Source organism: Diabrotica undecimpunctata, chromosome 2 (assembly GCF_040954645.1).
Source record: "Diabrotica undecimpunctata isolate CICGRU chromosome 2, icDiaUnde3, whole genome shotgun sequence".
Lineage (NCBI taxonomy): Eukaryota > Metazoa > Arthropoda > Insecta > Coleoptera > Chrysomelidae > Diabrotica > Diabrotica undecimpunctata.
In genome coordinates this window covers 2194592-2212537 of record NC_092804.1, presented here as the reverse complement: position 1 = coordinate 2212537, position 17946 = coordinate 2194592, and the positions used below count along the sequence as shown (strand labels likewise).

Genomic DNA, 17946 nt, shown 5'->3' with positions numbered 1-17946 from the left:
ATTGCTGTATTCCCATTTTGCGTAGATCACTGGCTACTGCGTACTTCCATCACTTTCTTGGGCGACCAACTGACCTTCTGCCATGGAGTCTTTCCCAGAATGTGGCGTTCAGAAGTCTTTCGTCACTCGATCTTAGTACGTGGCCCGCCCATCTTATTCGGTTTGCTTTAATGTAACGTACTATGTTTTCATCTCCATATACTGTCTGGAGTTCATCATTGTGTCTTCTTCTCCATTCTCCTGTTGTTTCTTCTCTGCAAGGCCCATAGATAGTCCGCAGTAACTTTCTTTCCAGTACCAGTAATTTTGTCGTTTCCAGCTGGTTCAGAGTCCATGTCTCGCTTCCATACGTTATTGTGGGACGAATTATTGTCTTGTACACTCTTATTTTTGCTGGTATTGAGAGTATTTTTGATTTAAGTACGGTCATTAATGAGTAATATGCCCTGTTTCCTGCAATGATCCTGGCTGCCACGTCCTTTTCATATTTATTTTCAGATGTTATGATCGCTCCCAGGTACTTGAATTCTTTGACGACTTCAAAGTTGTATTCATTAATTGTTACGTTTTGTCTAACCCCTGGTCTTGGGTTCTTCGTAACCACCATGTACTTGGTCTTGCCCTCGTTGATCTTCAGACCAACTTCCGTGGCTCCATTTTCGAATAGGGTGAAAACTTCTGTTGCATCTCTGGTGGATTGTGCAATTGTGTCCACGTCATCCGCAAACGCCAATAGTATTTTTGATCCTTGGGCGGCAAATCCGTATGTCAATTGTGGTTGAGCTTTCCTTACCGCATGTTCCAGTGAAAAATTAAATAGCAGGGGGCGAGAGAATCTCCTTGTCTAAGCCCGGTGTCAATGAGGAATTCCTCCGACGTGGTGTTGCCAATTCTGATCCGTGGGAAGCGTTCTCTGTACTCACCTGTGCTAATCGTACTAGCTTTCCAGGTACTCCCATTTCTACCATGGTCTCCCACAATGCTTCTCTGCTAACAGAATCGTAAGCTTGTTAAAAGTCCACGAAGATTTGGTATACATCGCGGTTGAATTCCCAGTTTTTTTCCAACACCTGGCGTATGACGAATATCTGGTCTATGGTCGACCTTCCCGGTCTGAATCCGCTAGTGGTAGTAGCTAAGGCAATATGAGCTTCGTCAATATTTTCCAACCAACTCGTTGCTATTTCTCCAATTTTTATTGCAATTATTATTTCTATCTCCAGTTTTAACGAGGAACTGAGTAATTCAGAATTTTTTTCTGCAGTAAACAGATTGTTTTAAGCAAATCTAAACACTGGTTGAATTCCGTCGAAATTAAGTAAAACTTTTTTGAGGTTATATTGGGAAACAAATCGAATTACTAGCTCATAATTATCTATTTTTCACGACAAAGGAGAGGAAAATTATCTATTTAATTATACAGAGCGTTATACAAGCAAATGCCGGCATAATTTCTATCCAAACAGTTTAAATTTTACTCTTTTTTTCTTACTGTAAACTTCAAATTATCACTTGGGTTCACATTTATTCGCACAATTTTATAACTGAATTTTTTTCATTTGAGATACATTTTTTGGAGACGCCCCTGGCTATAAATACAGCAGTATGACGTCACACTGTCAATTTTTGAGGTTAAATTAATAAACAAGTCGAATTACTTGTTACTTTTAAATGTTTAATTATAAAGAAATTGGAGTGAAAGATTATTTGGAATATGGAGATATCTATAAAAAGTTACTTACGTTGCTATCGAAATCACATTCTTGACACCGTAGAAAGGCAAGTGCGCTGTCGCGAAAGCTCTACCTTGGGTAAAAACGTCCGTCACTTGTGTGGGAAGGTAAGTCGTCAAATATCCCATCCAACTGCTTTCTTCTACGCTCCGTCTGGGACTGAAAATATAAACAAGCAAACATAAAATTATTGTTCCATATAGCAGTGATGAGAAATGAGCACGGAAAACTTTGAAATTTTCGAAAATTAAAACTGTTTACCTGAATTATCTCGAATTTTATTATATAGATATAAAAAAAAACGATTTTCGTAATGTATCTTAAGTTAGTTTGTAGTTTAATATTAAGTAAAGCAATTGATAGTTCGCTTACCTATCCTTTGGTTCTTCTAATTTAAATATATGTACAGTTTCCGTATTACTGCTACAGCTCAAGAATTGGCCGCACAAACTGAACGCTATACACGATATGGCAACGCAGCGTTTCACTCCTCTCCTAAATTCGTACAATTTTGAAGCGTCTATTACAGAAAACACTCGGATCACAGTTCCTTTCTCTGACGCCGTAGCTATACGGGTACCATTCGGGCTGAACGCCAAGGCAGCTAAAGGGCTGTCGTGGGCGTGGATCATTGTTTTCGCGTGCTAGAAAATATAGAGGCACATATATAATAATATAATCGATATAGAGGCACAATTTAGATATTTTACATGAACAAATAAAATCATTTTGTTACTCTTTATCATAAGGTTTCTTCCTTTTGGGTTCGAAGTAATGGTTGTGTTCACTTTCTTCTATTTTTTTTACGTGTTTAGTATTTAGGCGTAATATTGAAGATTATTTACATTCTTGGAGGCGTGAAATCAGTTTAAGTGTCAGACAAACTAGTTTCTGACCACGTTTCTTTATTGTCTGCTATTTTGACATTAATGTAGGCATAAAGAAATTTTATACTCTTGAAAAAAAAAATCGGTTGCCTGTAAAGTCGGTTTTACGGGCGAAGATTTTACGTGACAACGTCTTTTTCTCGGTAGAATATTTATTGATATGAATATTATTAAATTGCACAATAGTTGTTTGCAGTTGAAACGCGCTGTTTCTTCTCAATCGACTGAATTACGATTGATTGCAGAGTGATTTAAACTAATAATTTACTTAACACTATCAACATTTGTCAATAGTATGACATAACCTATAAACTCAGTTTCTCAACTTTTGTGTCAATCTAACAATTAATCAATCAATCATAGTTTACGATAATGAAATATTAGTGTACAATTATTTACCTTTATTGTTGTAGTTGTTGTAAATGACGAATCTAAGCACTCCACATTTTCACTACAGACACAGCTGACGATACTTTAACCACACGTGTGAACTTGTATTATGACGCTTTCTCGGTTTTCCAACGCCAAGAACGCTCGAGAAAGACAGAGACACAAGCACGCACCGATTCAACGCGCCTAATTCTCTAGTGCTGCGCGCGCAGCGGACCGATCATGTTTGAGTGGGAGAGAGACGCAAGGCATTCGCCGGTCCGGCGGGCCTCTCTCTCGTTCGGTGACTCATCGTAACAGACGTGAGCGGGCGTTACACTTTTTCATGAGTGACTCCGAGCCACAACCTAATTTAAGACGTTGTCACGTCAAAACTGTCATTAAAAAGTCAATTAAAAAGTCTTGGTGACAGCACACAACCTTGTGGAACCAATTTCTAAATTTTTACATGTCAACGTTTTAAAGCTTTTTAGGACTTATTTCAAACAAATTTGAAGAACGTCAGGTACAGGTTTGAAGAATAAATTAAAAAGAATTGGTGACAAAACTCAACCTTGTGGCACTCATTTCTGAATATTTATATAACATTGTTTAAAGCTATATTTCAAACATTGTTTCAAACAACGGGTATAGCTAGAATTCTAATGCTATGCCTTTGTAATTCTTAAAGAGTTACTTTATGTATAATTAAAATAACGAGGGTACATTAAAAAGTTCTCAAGATAAGGAACAAAAATGTCAAATTAATACGTTCGGTTAGAGTTTGGTTAGAAATTTTTTACGTTTTAAATCCTTCACTGCTTCTTTAACGATCTGATAGATGCAAACAGGGGTGTTCCAGTTTGCATCCATTATAAGTTGACGAGGAGGTTATACCAGGTAGGAGTATTAGATGTATTTACATTTGTAGATAGGTATTGAATCAAATGTGGGCCTCACGAATCACCGGGAGCTACGAAGCAAGGATCCCACAATACCAAAACTTGGTCTGCAGCTTGGATAGAGATGTCTTTTGAAAATTAGAGACGACGATCACAACCAAAACTGACTTTTTTTCTACACTGTAGAAAGCAAAGATAATAAAATCAGTTCGGAAAGTTATAATCAGTATTTAGAAGTACTCCATAATGATTTTTAAATTGATTTGAAGACTTTGAAGCGATTATGTGCTCAAACTAGAAAAGTTTCGTTTAGATCTCCGACAAAAAGAGAATGACAGCTTTTTTTAATATGTAAAGCTTCCAGCATGGAGTTAAACATGGGCCAAAAACCCCATAGGGGCCTCACGAATCAACGGGAGCTAAGAAATGATCCCACACCACCAAAACAGAGCTGTTGCTTGAATAGAGATGTCGTTTGAAGATTATATCCTGGAATCACAACCAAAACTTAACTTTTTTCTAGAAAAAGATAATATAATTGGTTTTGAAGGTCATAATAAGTATTTAGAATTACTCCAAAATGATTTAATTGATTTGAAGACTTTGAAAGAATGACAGCTTTTTTAACACGTATACCTTCCAGCATGGAGTTAGACATGAGCCACAAACCCCATTGGGGTCTCACGAATCACCGGGAGCTACATGATCCCATACCATCAAAACTTGGGCCGTTTCTTGGATAGAGATGTCGTTTGAAGATTATACTCTGGAATCACAACCAAAACTAACTCTTTTCTAGAAAAAGATAATAAAATTGGTTGAGAAGGTTATAAAAAGTATTTAGAATTACTCCAAAATGATTTTTAAATTGATTTGAAGGCTTTGCCGCGGTAATGTGCTCAAACTAGAACAGTTACGTTTAGATCTCCGAAAATAAGGGAATGAAAGACATTTTTAACACGAAAGGCTTCCAGCATGCAGTTAAACATGAGCCAAAAACCTGTGAACTTCCAAATATAAAAAAAACGTGGAGTGCTACCATTTAAAGGGGTAAGTTTTTGAGAAAGGGATGAATTAGTCCCTATGCACTGCGTTTGTGTGAATTCTAGGCACTTTTCGTAGATATTCATCTACAAAAAATTATTCAAAATTGAATTTCCTATCGAAATGTCACTTTTTAAATTCAAAAATAATTTTTTTTACAAAATATATTCAAAAAACCAAGCCAAAGAATCACGAAAAAACTAATAGGTACCTATGAGGCAAAAATCGCATTTTTTGCGTGTTTTCCTTTTGTTTCGTTTTTTAAATATATTTTTGTTAAAAAAAAATTGACTTTAAAAACTGACACTTCGATAGGAAATTCAATTTTGAACAACTTTTCTGTAGATGGCCACCTAAATGCACCCTACTGCATAGACTAATTTACCCCTTTCTCAAAAACGTACCTCTCTAAATGGTAGCACTCCGTGGTTTTTTATATTTTGGGTCTATTAACAATATTAAACAATAAAACCCCTTGTAACATTGTAGTTCCTTTCTAAAGTATATAATCAATAGCCTATTGGGAAGGTTATAATCAGTATTTAGAAGTTCTCCAAAAAGCTTTTTAAATTTATTATTTATGTCCCAAAAGATCAAATAAAGGCCTATTATCAGCAATAAATAGATATTTTCTAAAAAAACCGTCTAAAATCGTATCTTGCAATCGTATTTTTTGCACTGCTATGTTGAGAGCTTCTCACCTTACCCTCGTACTTGATATATAAGTAAAAAATAAACCTACCAAATTAATAGCATCGAAAATCTGTACTTCACCAATAATCGAAGATCCCGGATAAGCTATGAAACAGTTATCAGAGGTTATACTTAAAGCACAAAGACCTAAAGGATTCGGAGGTGTATCCCTAATCGTATGAAGAACTTTCATATCTCTAATGTTATGGATATACAAACTCTCTTCGAGACAAACTACGAGTCGAGCTCTGAAATAAAAAGCGTAATTAGTTAATGCCTATATACAAACATTATTTTCATTATAAGTTCAAAGTTGGCAAAGTAGAGATAAATATGGATATCAGCAACTATTTCATCATTTTCATCATTAAAAGATGCAAAAAAACAACAAAATTTTATACTTTGAGACGTACAACTGGTTCCTAAAAAAATTATACGACTCTTAAAGCGTATTTTGTAGAAAATTGAGCAGTGTATTTTGAAGGATAAATACTTATTATTATATTGTCATTGTCACTCCCAGATCTTAAAATTTGTCAGATAACTTATTCTGTTTAACCTCAAAAATTGGCTCCACATGCTATCAAAGAACTAAAAGCAACAACTGTAACGAAATTAGAAGATAGTTGGTCACTATCTGCCATAGCGAACCATTTTAACGTAAGCAGAACAACAGTTTTTAATATTAATAAAAGATGGAGAGAACAAGAAACTTTCGAAAGAAAGCAAGGTTCTGGAAGACCAAAATATCTACCGCTCATAAAGATCGTACGCTTTTGGAGAGATTAGAAGAGAATCCTTTTGAAGATGTGAAAACTGCAAGAATTATGTCACAATTTCCGGGAAGAAAGAGAATCAAATACCTCGCTCAAAATGATCAAATCTTACTATAGTGTATTTTTATGTATGAGAGAGTAATAAAACAATAAATTATGTATGCAAATCCCTAAACTGTTGATACGGGTGACTCAATGAAAAACAGATATTTGTCAACAAGTTTACAGAAGTATATAGGAAAACAATTTTAAATTGACTATGACCACCAGGTATAAAGGTTGGAGCAGAATAGAATACAATAGTTGTGAGGGTTACTAATCCCTAAATAAGGTTGCCAGTGTCGGAGTGATGGAGGTTAACAGGTACTAATGAATTTGCAAGAAATGTAAGATGTTTATTTTATTGGTTATATATAACCAATAAAAGTTTAATAAGTACCTACCTATTTGCAAAATAAAGTTTAATTCTTTAGATAAAATAAAACGTTTTATTTTATCTGAAATGAGTGCATTCCACGAAGTAAGGGTTTCAACAATCAAACATTTAATTCTTTAATTCCAGGAATCTACGACAGTAATTGACTAGATAATTACCTTCTAAACTTATTCCACAGAAAATGTGATAGTGGGTTTTTCCATTTTGTAGGAAGGTCCAAGTGGCGTATTCAAAATTCTTAACAGTTCACTCAAAGTAGGTACTTCAGTTGCAAGGTGCAGTTTATTGTGTATACTACTGTTATGGAAAATTTGGAAGTGCCGTGTAAACGCCGAAAAATTGGTCCTTTAACAGTTAATGAAAAAACATTAATATTTAATTGTTTTAAATCATTTACAGACAAACGTTTATGTGGAAGTGTTGATGAGACCGTTGAGTTAGTTAGCAGTACACTTGGTGTTGGGAAATCTACGATTTACAGAGTTATTAAAGAAGAGAAATGTGGTAGTTTTCAAATGCCACGTAATGCTCCAGGGAAACCAAAATTTCAAATAGAATATCATTTTAAAGAAGAACTTCGACGGAAAGTGCATGAATTCTTCTTTAGACAAGAATTTCCAACATTGGATAAAGTTCTTGTCTCAGTTCGAGATGATAAGGATTACCCAGAAATGAGTCGAAGTACGTTATGGAAACTTTTAAAAGAAATAGGCTTCCGCTGAAAAAAGAATCCCAGAAAGTCTATTTTATTAGAAAAAAGCGATATTGTCATATGGAGAAGACATTTTCTAAGAACCATAAAGGAAATGAGAAACCAAAAAAGAAAAATATTTTATCTTGATGAAACATGGATCAACGAGGGTCATACACCAAATAAATTTTGGCAGGATGAAACTGTTACAAGTCAAAGGCACGCTTTTGTAAATAACTTATCTACTGGTTTAAACCCACCATCAGGAAAGAGACGCAGGCTGATAATAGTACAAATTGGCAGTTCAGACGATTTTGTTGAAGGTGGTTTATTAACTTTTGAATCAACTCGTACCGGTGACTACCATGAAGACATGAACGCTGATGTCTTTCAAGAATGGTTCGAACAAATGATAGATCTTCTTCCTAAGAACTGTGTAATAGTAATGGATAATGCAAGTTATCACTCCAGACTTATAGAAGGACTGCCCACAACCAAGTGGTTAAAAAAAGACTTGCAGAATTGGCTGAGTTCAAAAAATATTACGTACCATCCCGGATCTATAAGAAAGGAACTTTATTCGTTGTGTGCCCTTCATAAAGAAAAATTTAAAAAATACGAAATTGATGAAATTGCCAAAAATCGTGGAATGACAGTACTTAGATCCCCACCATATCATTGTGAATTAAACCCGATTGAACTGGTATGGGCACAGATAAAGAGTGAAGTTTCAAGAAAAAATACCACTTTTAAAATTCATGATGTTAAACAGTTGTTTTTGGAGGCCGTAAATAATGTAAATCCTGAAAACTGGGAAAAGGCAGTAAATCACACTATTAAAGAAGAGGAAAAAATGTGGAAGCTGGACAATATTACTGATAAAATGATCGAGCCAGTTATTATAAATCTTGGTTCTGAAAGTTCATCTTCTGAATCTGATTTGGATTTGTAACAAGTAGCTGTAAGTTTTATATTAATATTTTTATTCATCTATTTAACATACCTTAGACGGTTTTAAAAACTCTTTTTCTCTTTTGTAATTTTTAAAAATTAAAAAAAATGTGAATTTTTTAAAACCCTTTTTAATGTAGGCCAGTCAGTTCTAATATAGTGTGTGATAAAAGAGGTCACTTTTGTTTACATACACATAACACTTTATAACACTGAAATAATTCATTTATTTTTTACAATTATTCAAAGTAATTTTTCAATTAATCTTGAGCACGCCCATGGAGTGGTCGGAGGTACCAGTTAAAATTATGCTAATAACTCTCTCGTTCATAAAAATAAACTATAATAGTAGCACAGTTTAATCACAAATTTTCTTTTTTATACTATGATAGTAGTATCATTTCTTTAGGAACCAGCTGTACCATACACAATTAACAAACTTTGCGTGGTGTAGATGTTAACTTTAATATATCTTCAATGACGTTGCCATATCTCACATGTTCGTAACAGATCATTTGATTTGTGACTTACCTGTTAAGTTTGACGGCCAAAATAGTGTTGGAATACGAATAATTACAAATTTCCGTCCCTTTCTTGAAATGGCACACCTTCAGCTTTCTGGGGGCAGCCAGAGAGACCACCGCGACCAAACTACTGCTGAATAGCCTTTCGACAAGGCACGTGTCCTCGGTGCCATTGCTGTATATTTGTTCGAGTGTGTCGACACCGCTGAGAGAGTACAGACGATAACCTGTTCTGCTGCCCACTGCTAAAGATCTGGAAAAAGAAATGTCAAATTGTAAACTACCCTCAAAGAAACAACAATCTTTAAACATCAAAAACATTTTCATGTTTCGTATACACTATGGTAATATTTCCCAAGAGGGGTGTAAGGGGTTAAACAGAACAAACAACCATAGACATATAATACAAGATAGACTGATCGTTGCAATGCCAGCCCGTTCCCCCAGTGCGACAGAGAAAACTGACGCAAAGCAGTCCCTGCATCTCTTTCTAATTAGCCAGGTTTATTGATCACGTCACTTAGGTCAAAGTAATACTGAGATAATAAAAAAACAAGCTAAGGGCCATGAAAAAATGCTTCATCAGCACGTAAATCCAGAGGTTCGTCAACTCTTAGACAATACTAACGTGATTAGGCGACTTAAAAGAAAAAAACCACTTGATAGGATAGAGAGAGTGTTAAACTAAAGTGCCAAAAGGTGCGGTGTAAAGTGTACAAGTAAAACGTGGTCTACTAAACTAAGATATAAAACTAAGAACGCTGAAGATTGTAACTTGATATTAATCGATTCTGTTAGGTTAGGCTATTTATAGAATTAAATTTTGCTTATTGGTCTTACAGACTAGATTGTAAGTCTAAAAGATAAATTCAAACTGTAAAAGTAATCAAGAGATGGAAACCTCAATAAAAAAGAACAAGAGGAAAGCTCCGTAAAAGATGGATGAACGAGGTAGTGAAGGACCTTAAAGTCATGATCACTAGGCAGTGAAGAAGAATATTGTTAACTTTTCAGTTTTTAGTAGACGCGGCTTGTCGGAGTCAATGGCGGTCAATTCTAAAGCCAATCGGAAGTCGATACATTTATTGACTGTGTATCATTGCAGTGTTGATGCTCGAAGCTCGAACTGTAAGTTTGTAATTTGTAAAACCGGTGCAGTGGACCGTGTGTGTCTAGAGAAGTGATAGAATTTTGTGACTTGTAAGTAATTGTTTTATAATAAAACTTTATTTTTCAGATCTAATGGATTATGAAAAAATGCAAAAAAGATTGTTAGTACTTTTTGAAGAAGTTTCGACGGGTGATCAGTATGATGATGAAGAGCAATCGAGAGAAGAAGTTCATGTAGAACAAAACTTGGAGGAAAGCGATACGGAACAGAAAAGTGAAGAATTAGATGACGAGACAGATTTTGCCATTGATCCATATTTTTTGGCAAAGATAATAAAACAAAATGGGCTAAGCATATTGGCCCTAAGAACTTCAGAACTCGAAGTGAAAATATTGTTCTGCAGCTTCCGGGTTCAAAACAATGTGTCAGACAGAAAACCGATATTTTAGATATCTGGAACAATTTATTTGATATTGATATGTTGCAAATAATTGTTGATGGGACCAATACAAAAATAGAAGCAAAAAAGCAGAAGGTCAGTCGTGATCAAGATATAGACCCAACTGACCCAACAATTGATGAAATTCGTGACATTTTAGGTCTAATATAACAGACTTGTGGAAAAAGGACGGCACTGGTTTAGAGGTTTTCCGACTGACAATGAATAACGTTGATCTTGTAACTGGAGAACCGGAAATCATATTAGCATATAACAGCACAAAAAGCGGTGTTGATACCGTAGAAAAATTATGCACACAATATGATGTGACACGTTGTATAGTCCATTCCCATCATATTGATAGCACATTATGTATGCAAATCCCTAAACTGTTGATACGGGTGACTCAATGAAAAATAGATATTTGTCAACAAGTTTACAGAAGTATATAGGAAAACAATTTTAAATTGAGTATGACCACCAGGTATAAAGGTTGGAGCAGAATAGAATACAATAGTTTTGAGGGTTACTAATCCCTAAATAAAGTTGCCAGTGTCGGAGTGATGGAGATTAACAGGTACTAATGAATTTGCAAGAAATGTAAGATGTTTATTTTATTGGATATATATAAAATAATTTGTGGCCGTAACAGGGGCCGATTTGTAAAAAAAATGAATATTATTTTAATCAAATTCCATTTCAGATTCACTGCTTTCTTCAGAATCTAAGGAATCTTCAACTCCAATGTTAATTATTACCGGTTCCAGCATTGCATCAGTCATATTATCCAAATTCCACATTTTATTTTCTTCCTTGTGAGCATGACTAACAGCAGTTTTCCAATTTTCTGGAGTTACTTTTGATAAGGAATGTTCTAATAATTATTGTAAGTCTTCTAATTTAAAAGTTTTGTTGTTGCGTCCGCCCGACCGTATGGGGGTAAACGTAAAATAATTACATCACGGTTTAATGCCATTTCATCAATTATATATTTTTTATAAGCTGCTTTATGTTGCCTTACAATAGGTAATAATTCCTTTTTTGTCGAATTCTCCTTGTACTCAATTGTGTGTTTATCCAACCATTCGATTATCTCTTCTTTTTTCCATGCCGTTGTTGGCAATTTTTCTGCTAGTCTTGAATGGTAACTAGCATTATTCATGACTATGACAGAATTTTTTGGAATTAAATCCAACATTTGCTCAAAATATTCTTCAAAAACGTCAGCAGTCATTTCCTCGTGGTAATCTTTGGTTGATTTTGAGGCAAAACTTAATAATCCACCATTGACAAAACCGTATTCGTTTCCAATATGGGTTATTCTGAGTCTGCGTCCTTTTCTAACGAAAATATTGTTTATTCCAGTAGATACACCTTCGATGAATGCCTGACGGGAACTTTTCACATTTGTATCAACCCATAGATATGGTACAGTATGACCTTCATTTAACCAAGTCTCGTCCAAATAAAAAATTGTTTTCCCTTCTTCTCTGTACTTTTTAATAGTTCTTAGATAATCTCGTCTCCAACATACAATGTAATCTTTTTCAATTAAAACGGATTTTCTTCTATTCTTTTGCCAACGAAATCCCATCTCTCTCAATAGTCCCCATAATTTCTTGTTGCTTATGATTGGTAACTCTTCGTTTTCTCTAATTAATGTTTGGATTTTGTCCAATGTTGGAAATTCTTTGTTAAAAAAAATGAGTGGACGTTGCGTCTTATCATGTTTTTATGTATTTCTTCAATTTCCAAGGGTTTACTCCCTCCACTCTTCTTGGAAGATGAAACAGTTCCTCCTTTTCTTTCTTTTACGAATCTATAAATTGTTGCTTTTCCAACACCTGTCATATTTGAACACATGTTAACGATTTCACGAACATTACTTAAAGGGCGTTGATGTACAAGTGCATTGTGTACATTTAATATTATATTTTTCTCTCTTAGACTGAAGGCACCTTTAAAACTACACTTAACCGGGATAAAACCTGTTGTCGACGTCATTTTTAAATGCAAATAACAAAATATCGACACCAAAAACGTAGGTAGGTAAGACATGAACAATGTACATCTACAAACTAAATGGAAGATGCAAACAATTTCTAATTTATATTATTGGCATAAGCTGTAATGTGGCATAAAAACTACTTAAACTATCATTAGTGAAGCCTTATCATATCAGTAATTCCAGGTAATCGTTCAAAGAAGGTATTCTTTTTGTGTCAGGCGATAACTTGTATAGAAAACAATAATCACCTTTAAATTACTGTTTACATTAATTTATTTCGTGTGAAACATTGAATTCTCTCGTTAATCACCCGTGTATAATTAACAACAATCGTGTGGCATATATACCGACGTTTTTTACGCACAAAAAAGGTATAGTGAGATTAGTGGACACTTATTTTACAGAAGATTTTTTAAAAGCTAATGAATAATTGTTGACGGCATCTTAAAATATTATTTTTTTTTATTTATTTCAAAACAAGTATAGGCTGACGCCTATGGTTTTTTGACCTGTTGAGGATTTGCATACATAATGTGCTATCAATATGATGGAAAAGCACTATAGTAGAAGATGGCCTATGGTTGTTTTGTACAGCATTTTAAATGTTACAGCAATAAATTCCTTTGTTATTTACAATTGTAACATTCCAAATTCCACAAAGACCCGACTAGAAGTTATGAAAAATTTAGCATTTAGCCTTACGTACAATCACCAGAAGAATCGAAGCCAACATGTCTATATACCCAAGATAATAAGGTATGAAGATTTGGATGAAGATGTCATGCCAATTCAAAGAACTTCGGGAGCAATTGGGAGGTGTGGTGACTGTGGATGGAAAAAGAATCGAAAAACAAAATATTTTTGTCCGATTTATAAAAAGTATCTTTGTTTGGAACATGTAAATCCAATTTGCAATGACTGTAACAATATTCCGGCTTAATTTTATTATGTTTTTTGACATCTCTAATATTTTTTTATGATAAGTCTTAGTGAAATAATGTTTTATTTTTGTATAAGATTCTTGATAAGTTCTTAAAGACTCATATGTTATGTTCTAATTTTAAATTAATTGTAATTTGTTTAGTAAAAAAGAGAATAAATCAAACTATTACAAAAATTGCAGAATATTTTTTGTGCTACGTAAATAAACATTTTAAATAAACAAAATACGTCAATAATAATAAATAATGTTAAAAAAACTATAAACGATAGAATATTTTATTGAAATTTAAACAAAATACATCCAGAGTACATGGAATGACACCGGTCATTTTTATGACCGGTGTAGTAGACCGTGTGCGACTACTGATACACAAAATTAAACTGCGTCTACTGAAAGGTTAAGATCAAAACTCACAAAAAAGAATGTTTCTACAGAATTATCCAAATAAAAAATTACTGTATATCACCATGGAATTATTGTGACCTCAACGTTCTTAGTTGATATCTAACCATAAAATCCATTCCTTATCTCTAATCTTCAGATTTTGTAAGAAATTTCATTTAAAACATTAAACATTTGAATAGTTTTCCCTCCGAATAACTATATAATACAAACTTAAATATTTAACGATCCCCATTTGTGCGTTTCTACAGAATTTTACCTTTCATAAAATATTTTCAAATAGAATGTCCAAACAATGAAAGTGATTATGGATTATAGATAACGACGACCCATAGATACATGTAAATGAATAATTCGGAAAGTGATTGTTACCTGAAACTTTCTCTGATACCGATCAGGTAAAATTTGTTTATCATTGTATTAAAATTTCAACTTAAAATTATAGATTGATAAGTTTTAAAAAAGGTCAACAATCCGCGATAAATTTTTATATTTTAGTTTGCTTGGTGTGGTATAACTATAGATATAATAAATTAATCAAATTCGTGCAATATTGACCAATTTGTTCTATTTTAAGGGCTATTTTTTTCGTTTAGACTTTGCAATATGTGCAATAAGACTACTCCAAGCTGACGAAATTGGAGCTCCACACTTTTAAGCTTTTTAGACGACTCCATTCAAAGGAAATCCTTTTTACTTTTTGCATGAAAACTCCAGTCCTTAATCTTTCTAATACCGCTGATTAGGTAAAAAAAATTAGGTCGAAAAACGGGACTAACTTTGTCCCTTATTAATGTAGGACAACTTTTTTAATGTGAAAACTTAACAGGTTTTCGAACATGGAAAAAATGTTTCACCTAGTAGCAGCTAAAAAGTTTTCAAATTGTTAATAAGGAAAAAATTACAATGTTTTTGTAATAAAGTTTTGCAATGTTGGAAATTGTTTTTCTTTTTCACTTTTTTGAAATTCATTTGAATCCCTTTTGCTTATGATAGCCATAGAATCATTGGAAGTTAATTTTTTGTGACTAACATTATTACAAAAAAAAATTGTTGGAGATAAACAATTTAAATAACTTTTAAATTAACCCACGAATCACTCAGAAATTTGGACGATATTTGTAACACTACAATCACCAACTTTCCACGCAATAGCACATTCAAGGTTGTTTGAATTTTCATTTACACAATAGTTATTTGACTTTTATTGAAAATTAAGAATTCTTAGATTTTTTACAGTTTTCTACGCAACAAACTAATAAATCAACATTCATAAATCGCTATTTTAAAGCATTAAACGAGTTTTATCAGATAGTTAACTGAAATTTCGTTTACAATGCTTTAGTTTTTATTGGTAGACGAACTTTTGCTTCTTTTCCAAATAAATTTAACGCGACATAGCCTACTATCCGAGCTCCCAGACAACAATGCATATCGTTTTACCATTTAATGCAAATAATTATTCACGTCACATCGAAATATCTGACTCATTAAAAGAACACGCGCGTTGCACAGATTAGATAAAATAGTAGCGTTTGTTTTGTTTGTATTATTATTATTATTATTGATGATAGTATGTTTATTGAATGGTTTTTCTTTCCTAAATAAATAAATCACTAAAAACTAACGACGAAATAAAGAAAGGAAAAAACGTAATATACGGGTATATTATAGTCGGTTCACTCAGTTTCAGAATATTTTGACAAAATCACTGCCCGAAACATACAATACAAAAATTCCTACCACTCACTATTAAGAGCTTAAACAACCTTGTTCCAATGACCCGAACAAATATCATAGTCTAGGGTTTCACGCGGGACAGACGCTTGTCCAGTCCCGCGTCCCGCACTTTTATTATACTCTGCATGTTTTTCTAAATTTCCATATTAGGCCTTCCGTTTCTACTCCGTACAGAAGTACTGAGTATACATAACATTTAAGGAGCCTTATTTTTGTGTCTAGGGTGAGGTCATGACTTTTGAACACAGAACTCATAGTCAAGAATGCACTTTTTGCATTTAATCTCTTGGGTATTGTCCCACGACTCATTAATTATAGTTCCCAAGTAGTTGTATTGTGAGACACATTCAATTCTCATTTGGTTCACATACAGATTTGCTCCAGTTATGTTTCCTTGCTGATGATCATTAGCTTGGTTTTGCTGGTGTTTATATCCAGTCCATATTTTCTACTTGTTTCCGTTATTTTGTTCATATTATTGTCAGTTAATGTCAAATGTATTTTGTAGTATTGTAAAGCTTTTTGTCGTTTGTGGATTGTACAATGGGTCGAGGTAAAGTTATCATTGAGAAAATTTGTTCAATCATTATTAGATTTTTTAATTCTGAAAAATCCTATTCGGAAATCTTGCAATTGTCACGCTATAGTGTAAGAAATATAGTCAGAAGATACAAAACTATAGGTTCGGTCGTCACAAAACCTAGAAATGTACGAAAAAGTAAAATAACCGAAGCAGATCGAAGGACATTAAACACATTATAGTGAAAAATCGACGAGCAAATTATATGGAGTTAAGCGTTTTATTGAGTGACGTTATTGGAAGACACGTTTCTAGATCAAACTGTCACCGAGGGGCCCACAAATTAGGATTTAGTACTTACAAAGTAAGTTTTATAGTTGAAAGAATTAGTACGAATTATTTTTAATGCATTTCATTTTTGATCAATTTTTCATTATAAATTTTATTTTAGGCTACGGAAAAGCCACTTTAACATAACAAAAAAAAGAAAAATAGACTAAGGTGGCCAAAATAGCATAAAGATTGAACTCAGTCCCAATGGGATTCAATAGAATGGAATGGAGTGATGAATCAAGATTTGAAGGGTGTGTTGGAGACACTAAGAGTCGGATAATTCAGGAAAAATGAAGCTTTCCATCCTGACTGTCTGAAGAGAAAAGTCCAATTTCCTGCAACTGTCATGATCTGGGGCAGCATGTTGTTTAAAGGTGTGGGAAAGTTACATTTTTTCGATAGGATTGTAAAGACGGCCACATATTTGAATATTTTAGAAGAATCTCTTTTGCCGATTATGGAACACCATTTAAGATCAGCGGAAGATTTTGTCTTCCAACAGGGTGGCGCAGGTTATCATAATCCAAAAAAGAGTTTAAACGGATTGAAGACCATAGCATACCACTTTTGAAATGGGTTTCTAACAGTCCCGACCTGTCCCTGATAGAGACTTTGTGGCGCGAAATGAAAAAAGCTTTGAGAAAACATCCTGCCAGGTCTGTCAACGAATTGAAGGAAAATTGCAGGAAATAAGGGATTCATTTACACTAGAATTTTGTCAGAACTTGGTAAAAACTATGCCTCAAAGAATTGTGGATGTCATTAAAAACAAAGGGGATGTAAACCGGTACACTTTCATATTTTTTTTTTGTTAATAGTACATATTCTATGCGTTTTTTTTTTAAATTTATTATTATTTTGTTTAATCAATAGTTTTTGTTACGTTATAAAATATAATATACGTTTATTATAATATACGTTATAAATCTATAATTAGTGAATTCAAAAATGTTGTTTGATTCATTAAAACTTCTAAAATTTATGCTGCGCTTTTATTTTCGTTCTCTAAAATTTAATTTTCTTATCAATCTAACATTGGGCCAACTGATATGGGAAGGGACTCTAATATGCCTGGTAAACCATTAAATTCTCAAGCACAACATATTTTGTTAAATGTGTTGAGAGTATTTTGAATAGAAAAAACGAATGGAGTGTCTTTAGGGCCATTTTCAACTGTTCAACAGGTAACATATTGAGATCTATGTTACCTGTTGACAAACTTCAAAGATGGCATCTGAGAGTGGGCATTCTGATTGTTATTTAATCTGTGGTATTACTAAGAAAATTTGTATGAAGTAAATTTGATCCTTTAGTTGAAGAGGTTGATCATTTAGAAGCCAATTCAGATTACGCCGTAATACAGTATCTAAATGGAAAGAAAAGTACAGTTGCAACGAAGCATTTAGCTCCTAGAGGTCAGCTAAAATTTTTTGAACCACGATAA

General features: G+C 33.6%; 1 protein-coding gene across 5 annotated transcripts in view; it reads right to left on the bottom strand.

Moving 5' to 3' along the window:
• Atg18a (Autophagy-related 18a) overlaps positions 1-17946 on the bottom strand; it is a 34869-nt gene that overhangs the window by 14635 nt on the left and 2288 nt on the right. For all 5 annotated transcript variants that reach the window (XM_072522044.1, XM_072522045.1, XM_072522047.1 and 2 more), the window contains exons 2-5: positions 9014-9259; positions 5678-5876; positions 2106-2377; positions 1743-1892 (exon numbers count right to left, since the gene is read on the bottom strand). In XM_072522044.1, the coding sequence (XP_072378145.1) occupies positions 1743-1892; positions 2106-2377; positions 5678-5876; positions 9014-9259 (867 nt within the window). The remainder of the gene's footprint in view (positions 1-1742; positions 1893-2105; positions 2378-5677; positions 5877-9013; positions 9260-17946) is intronic.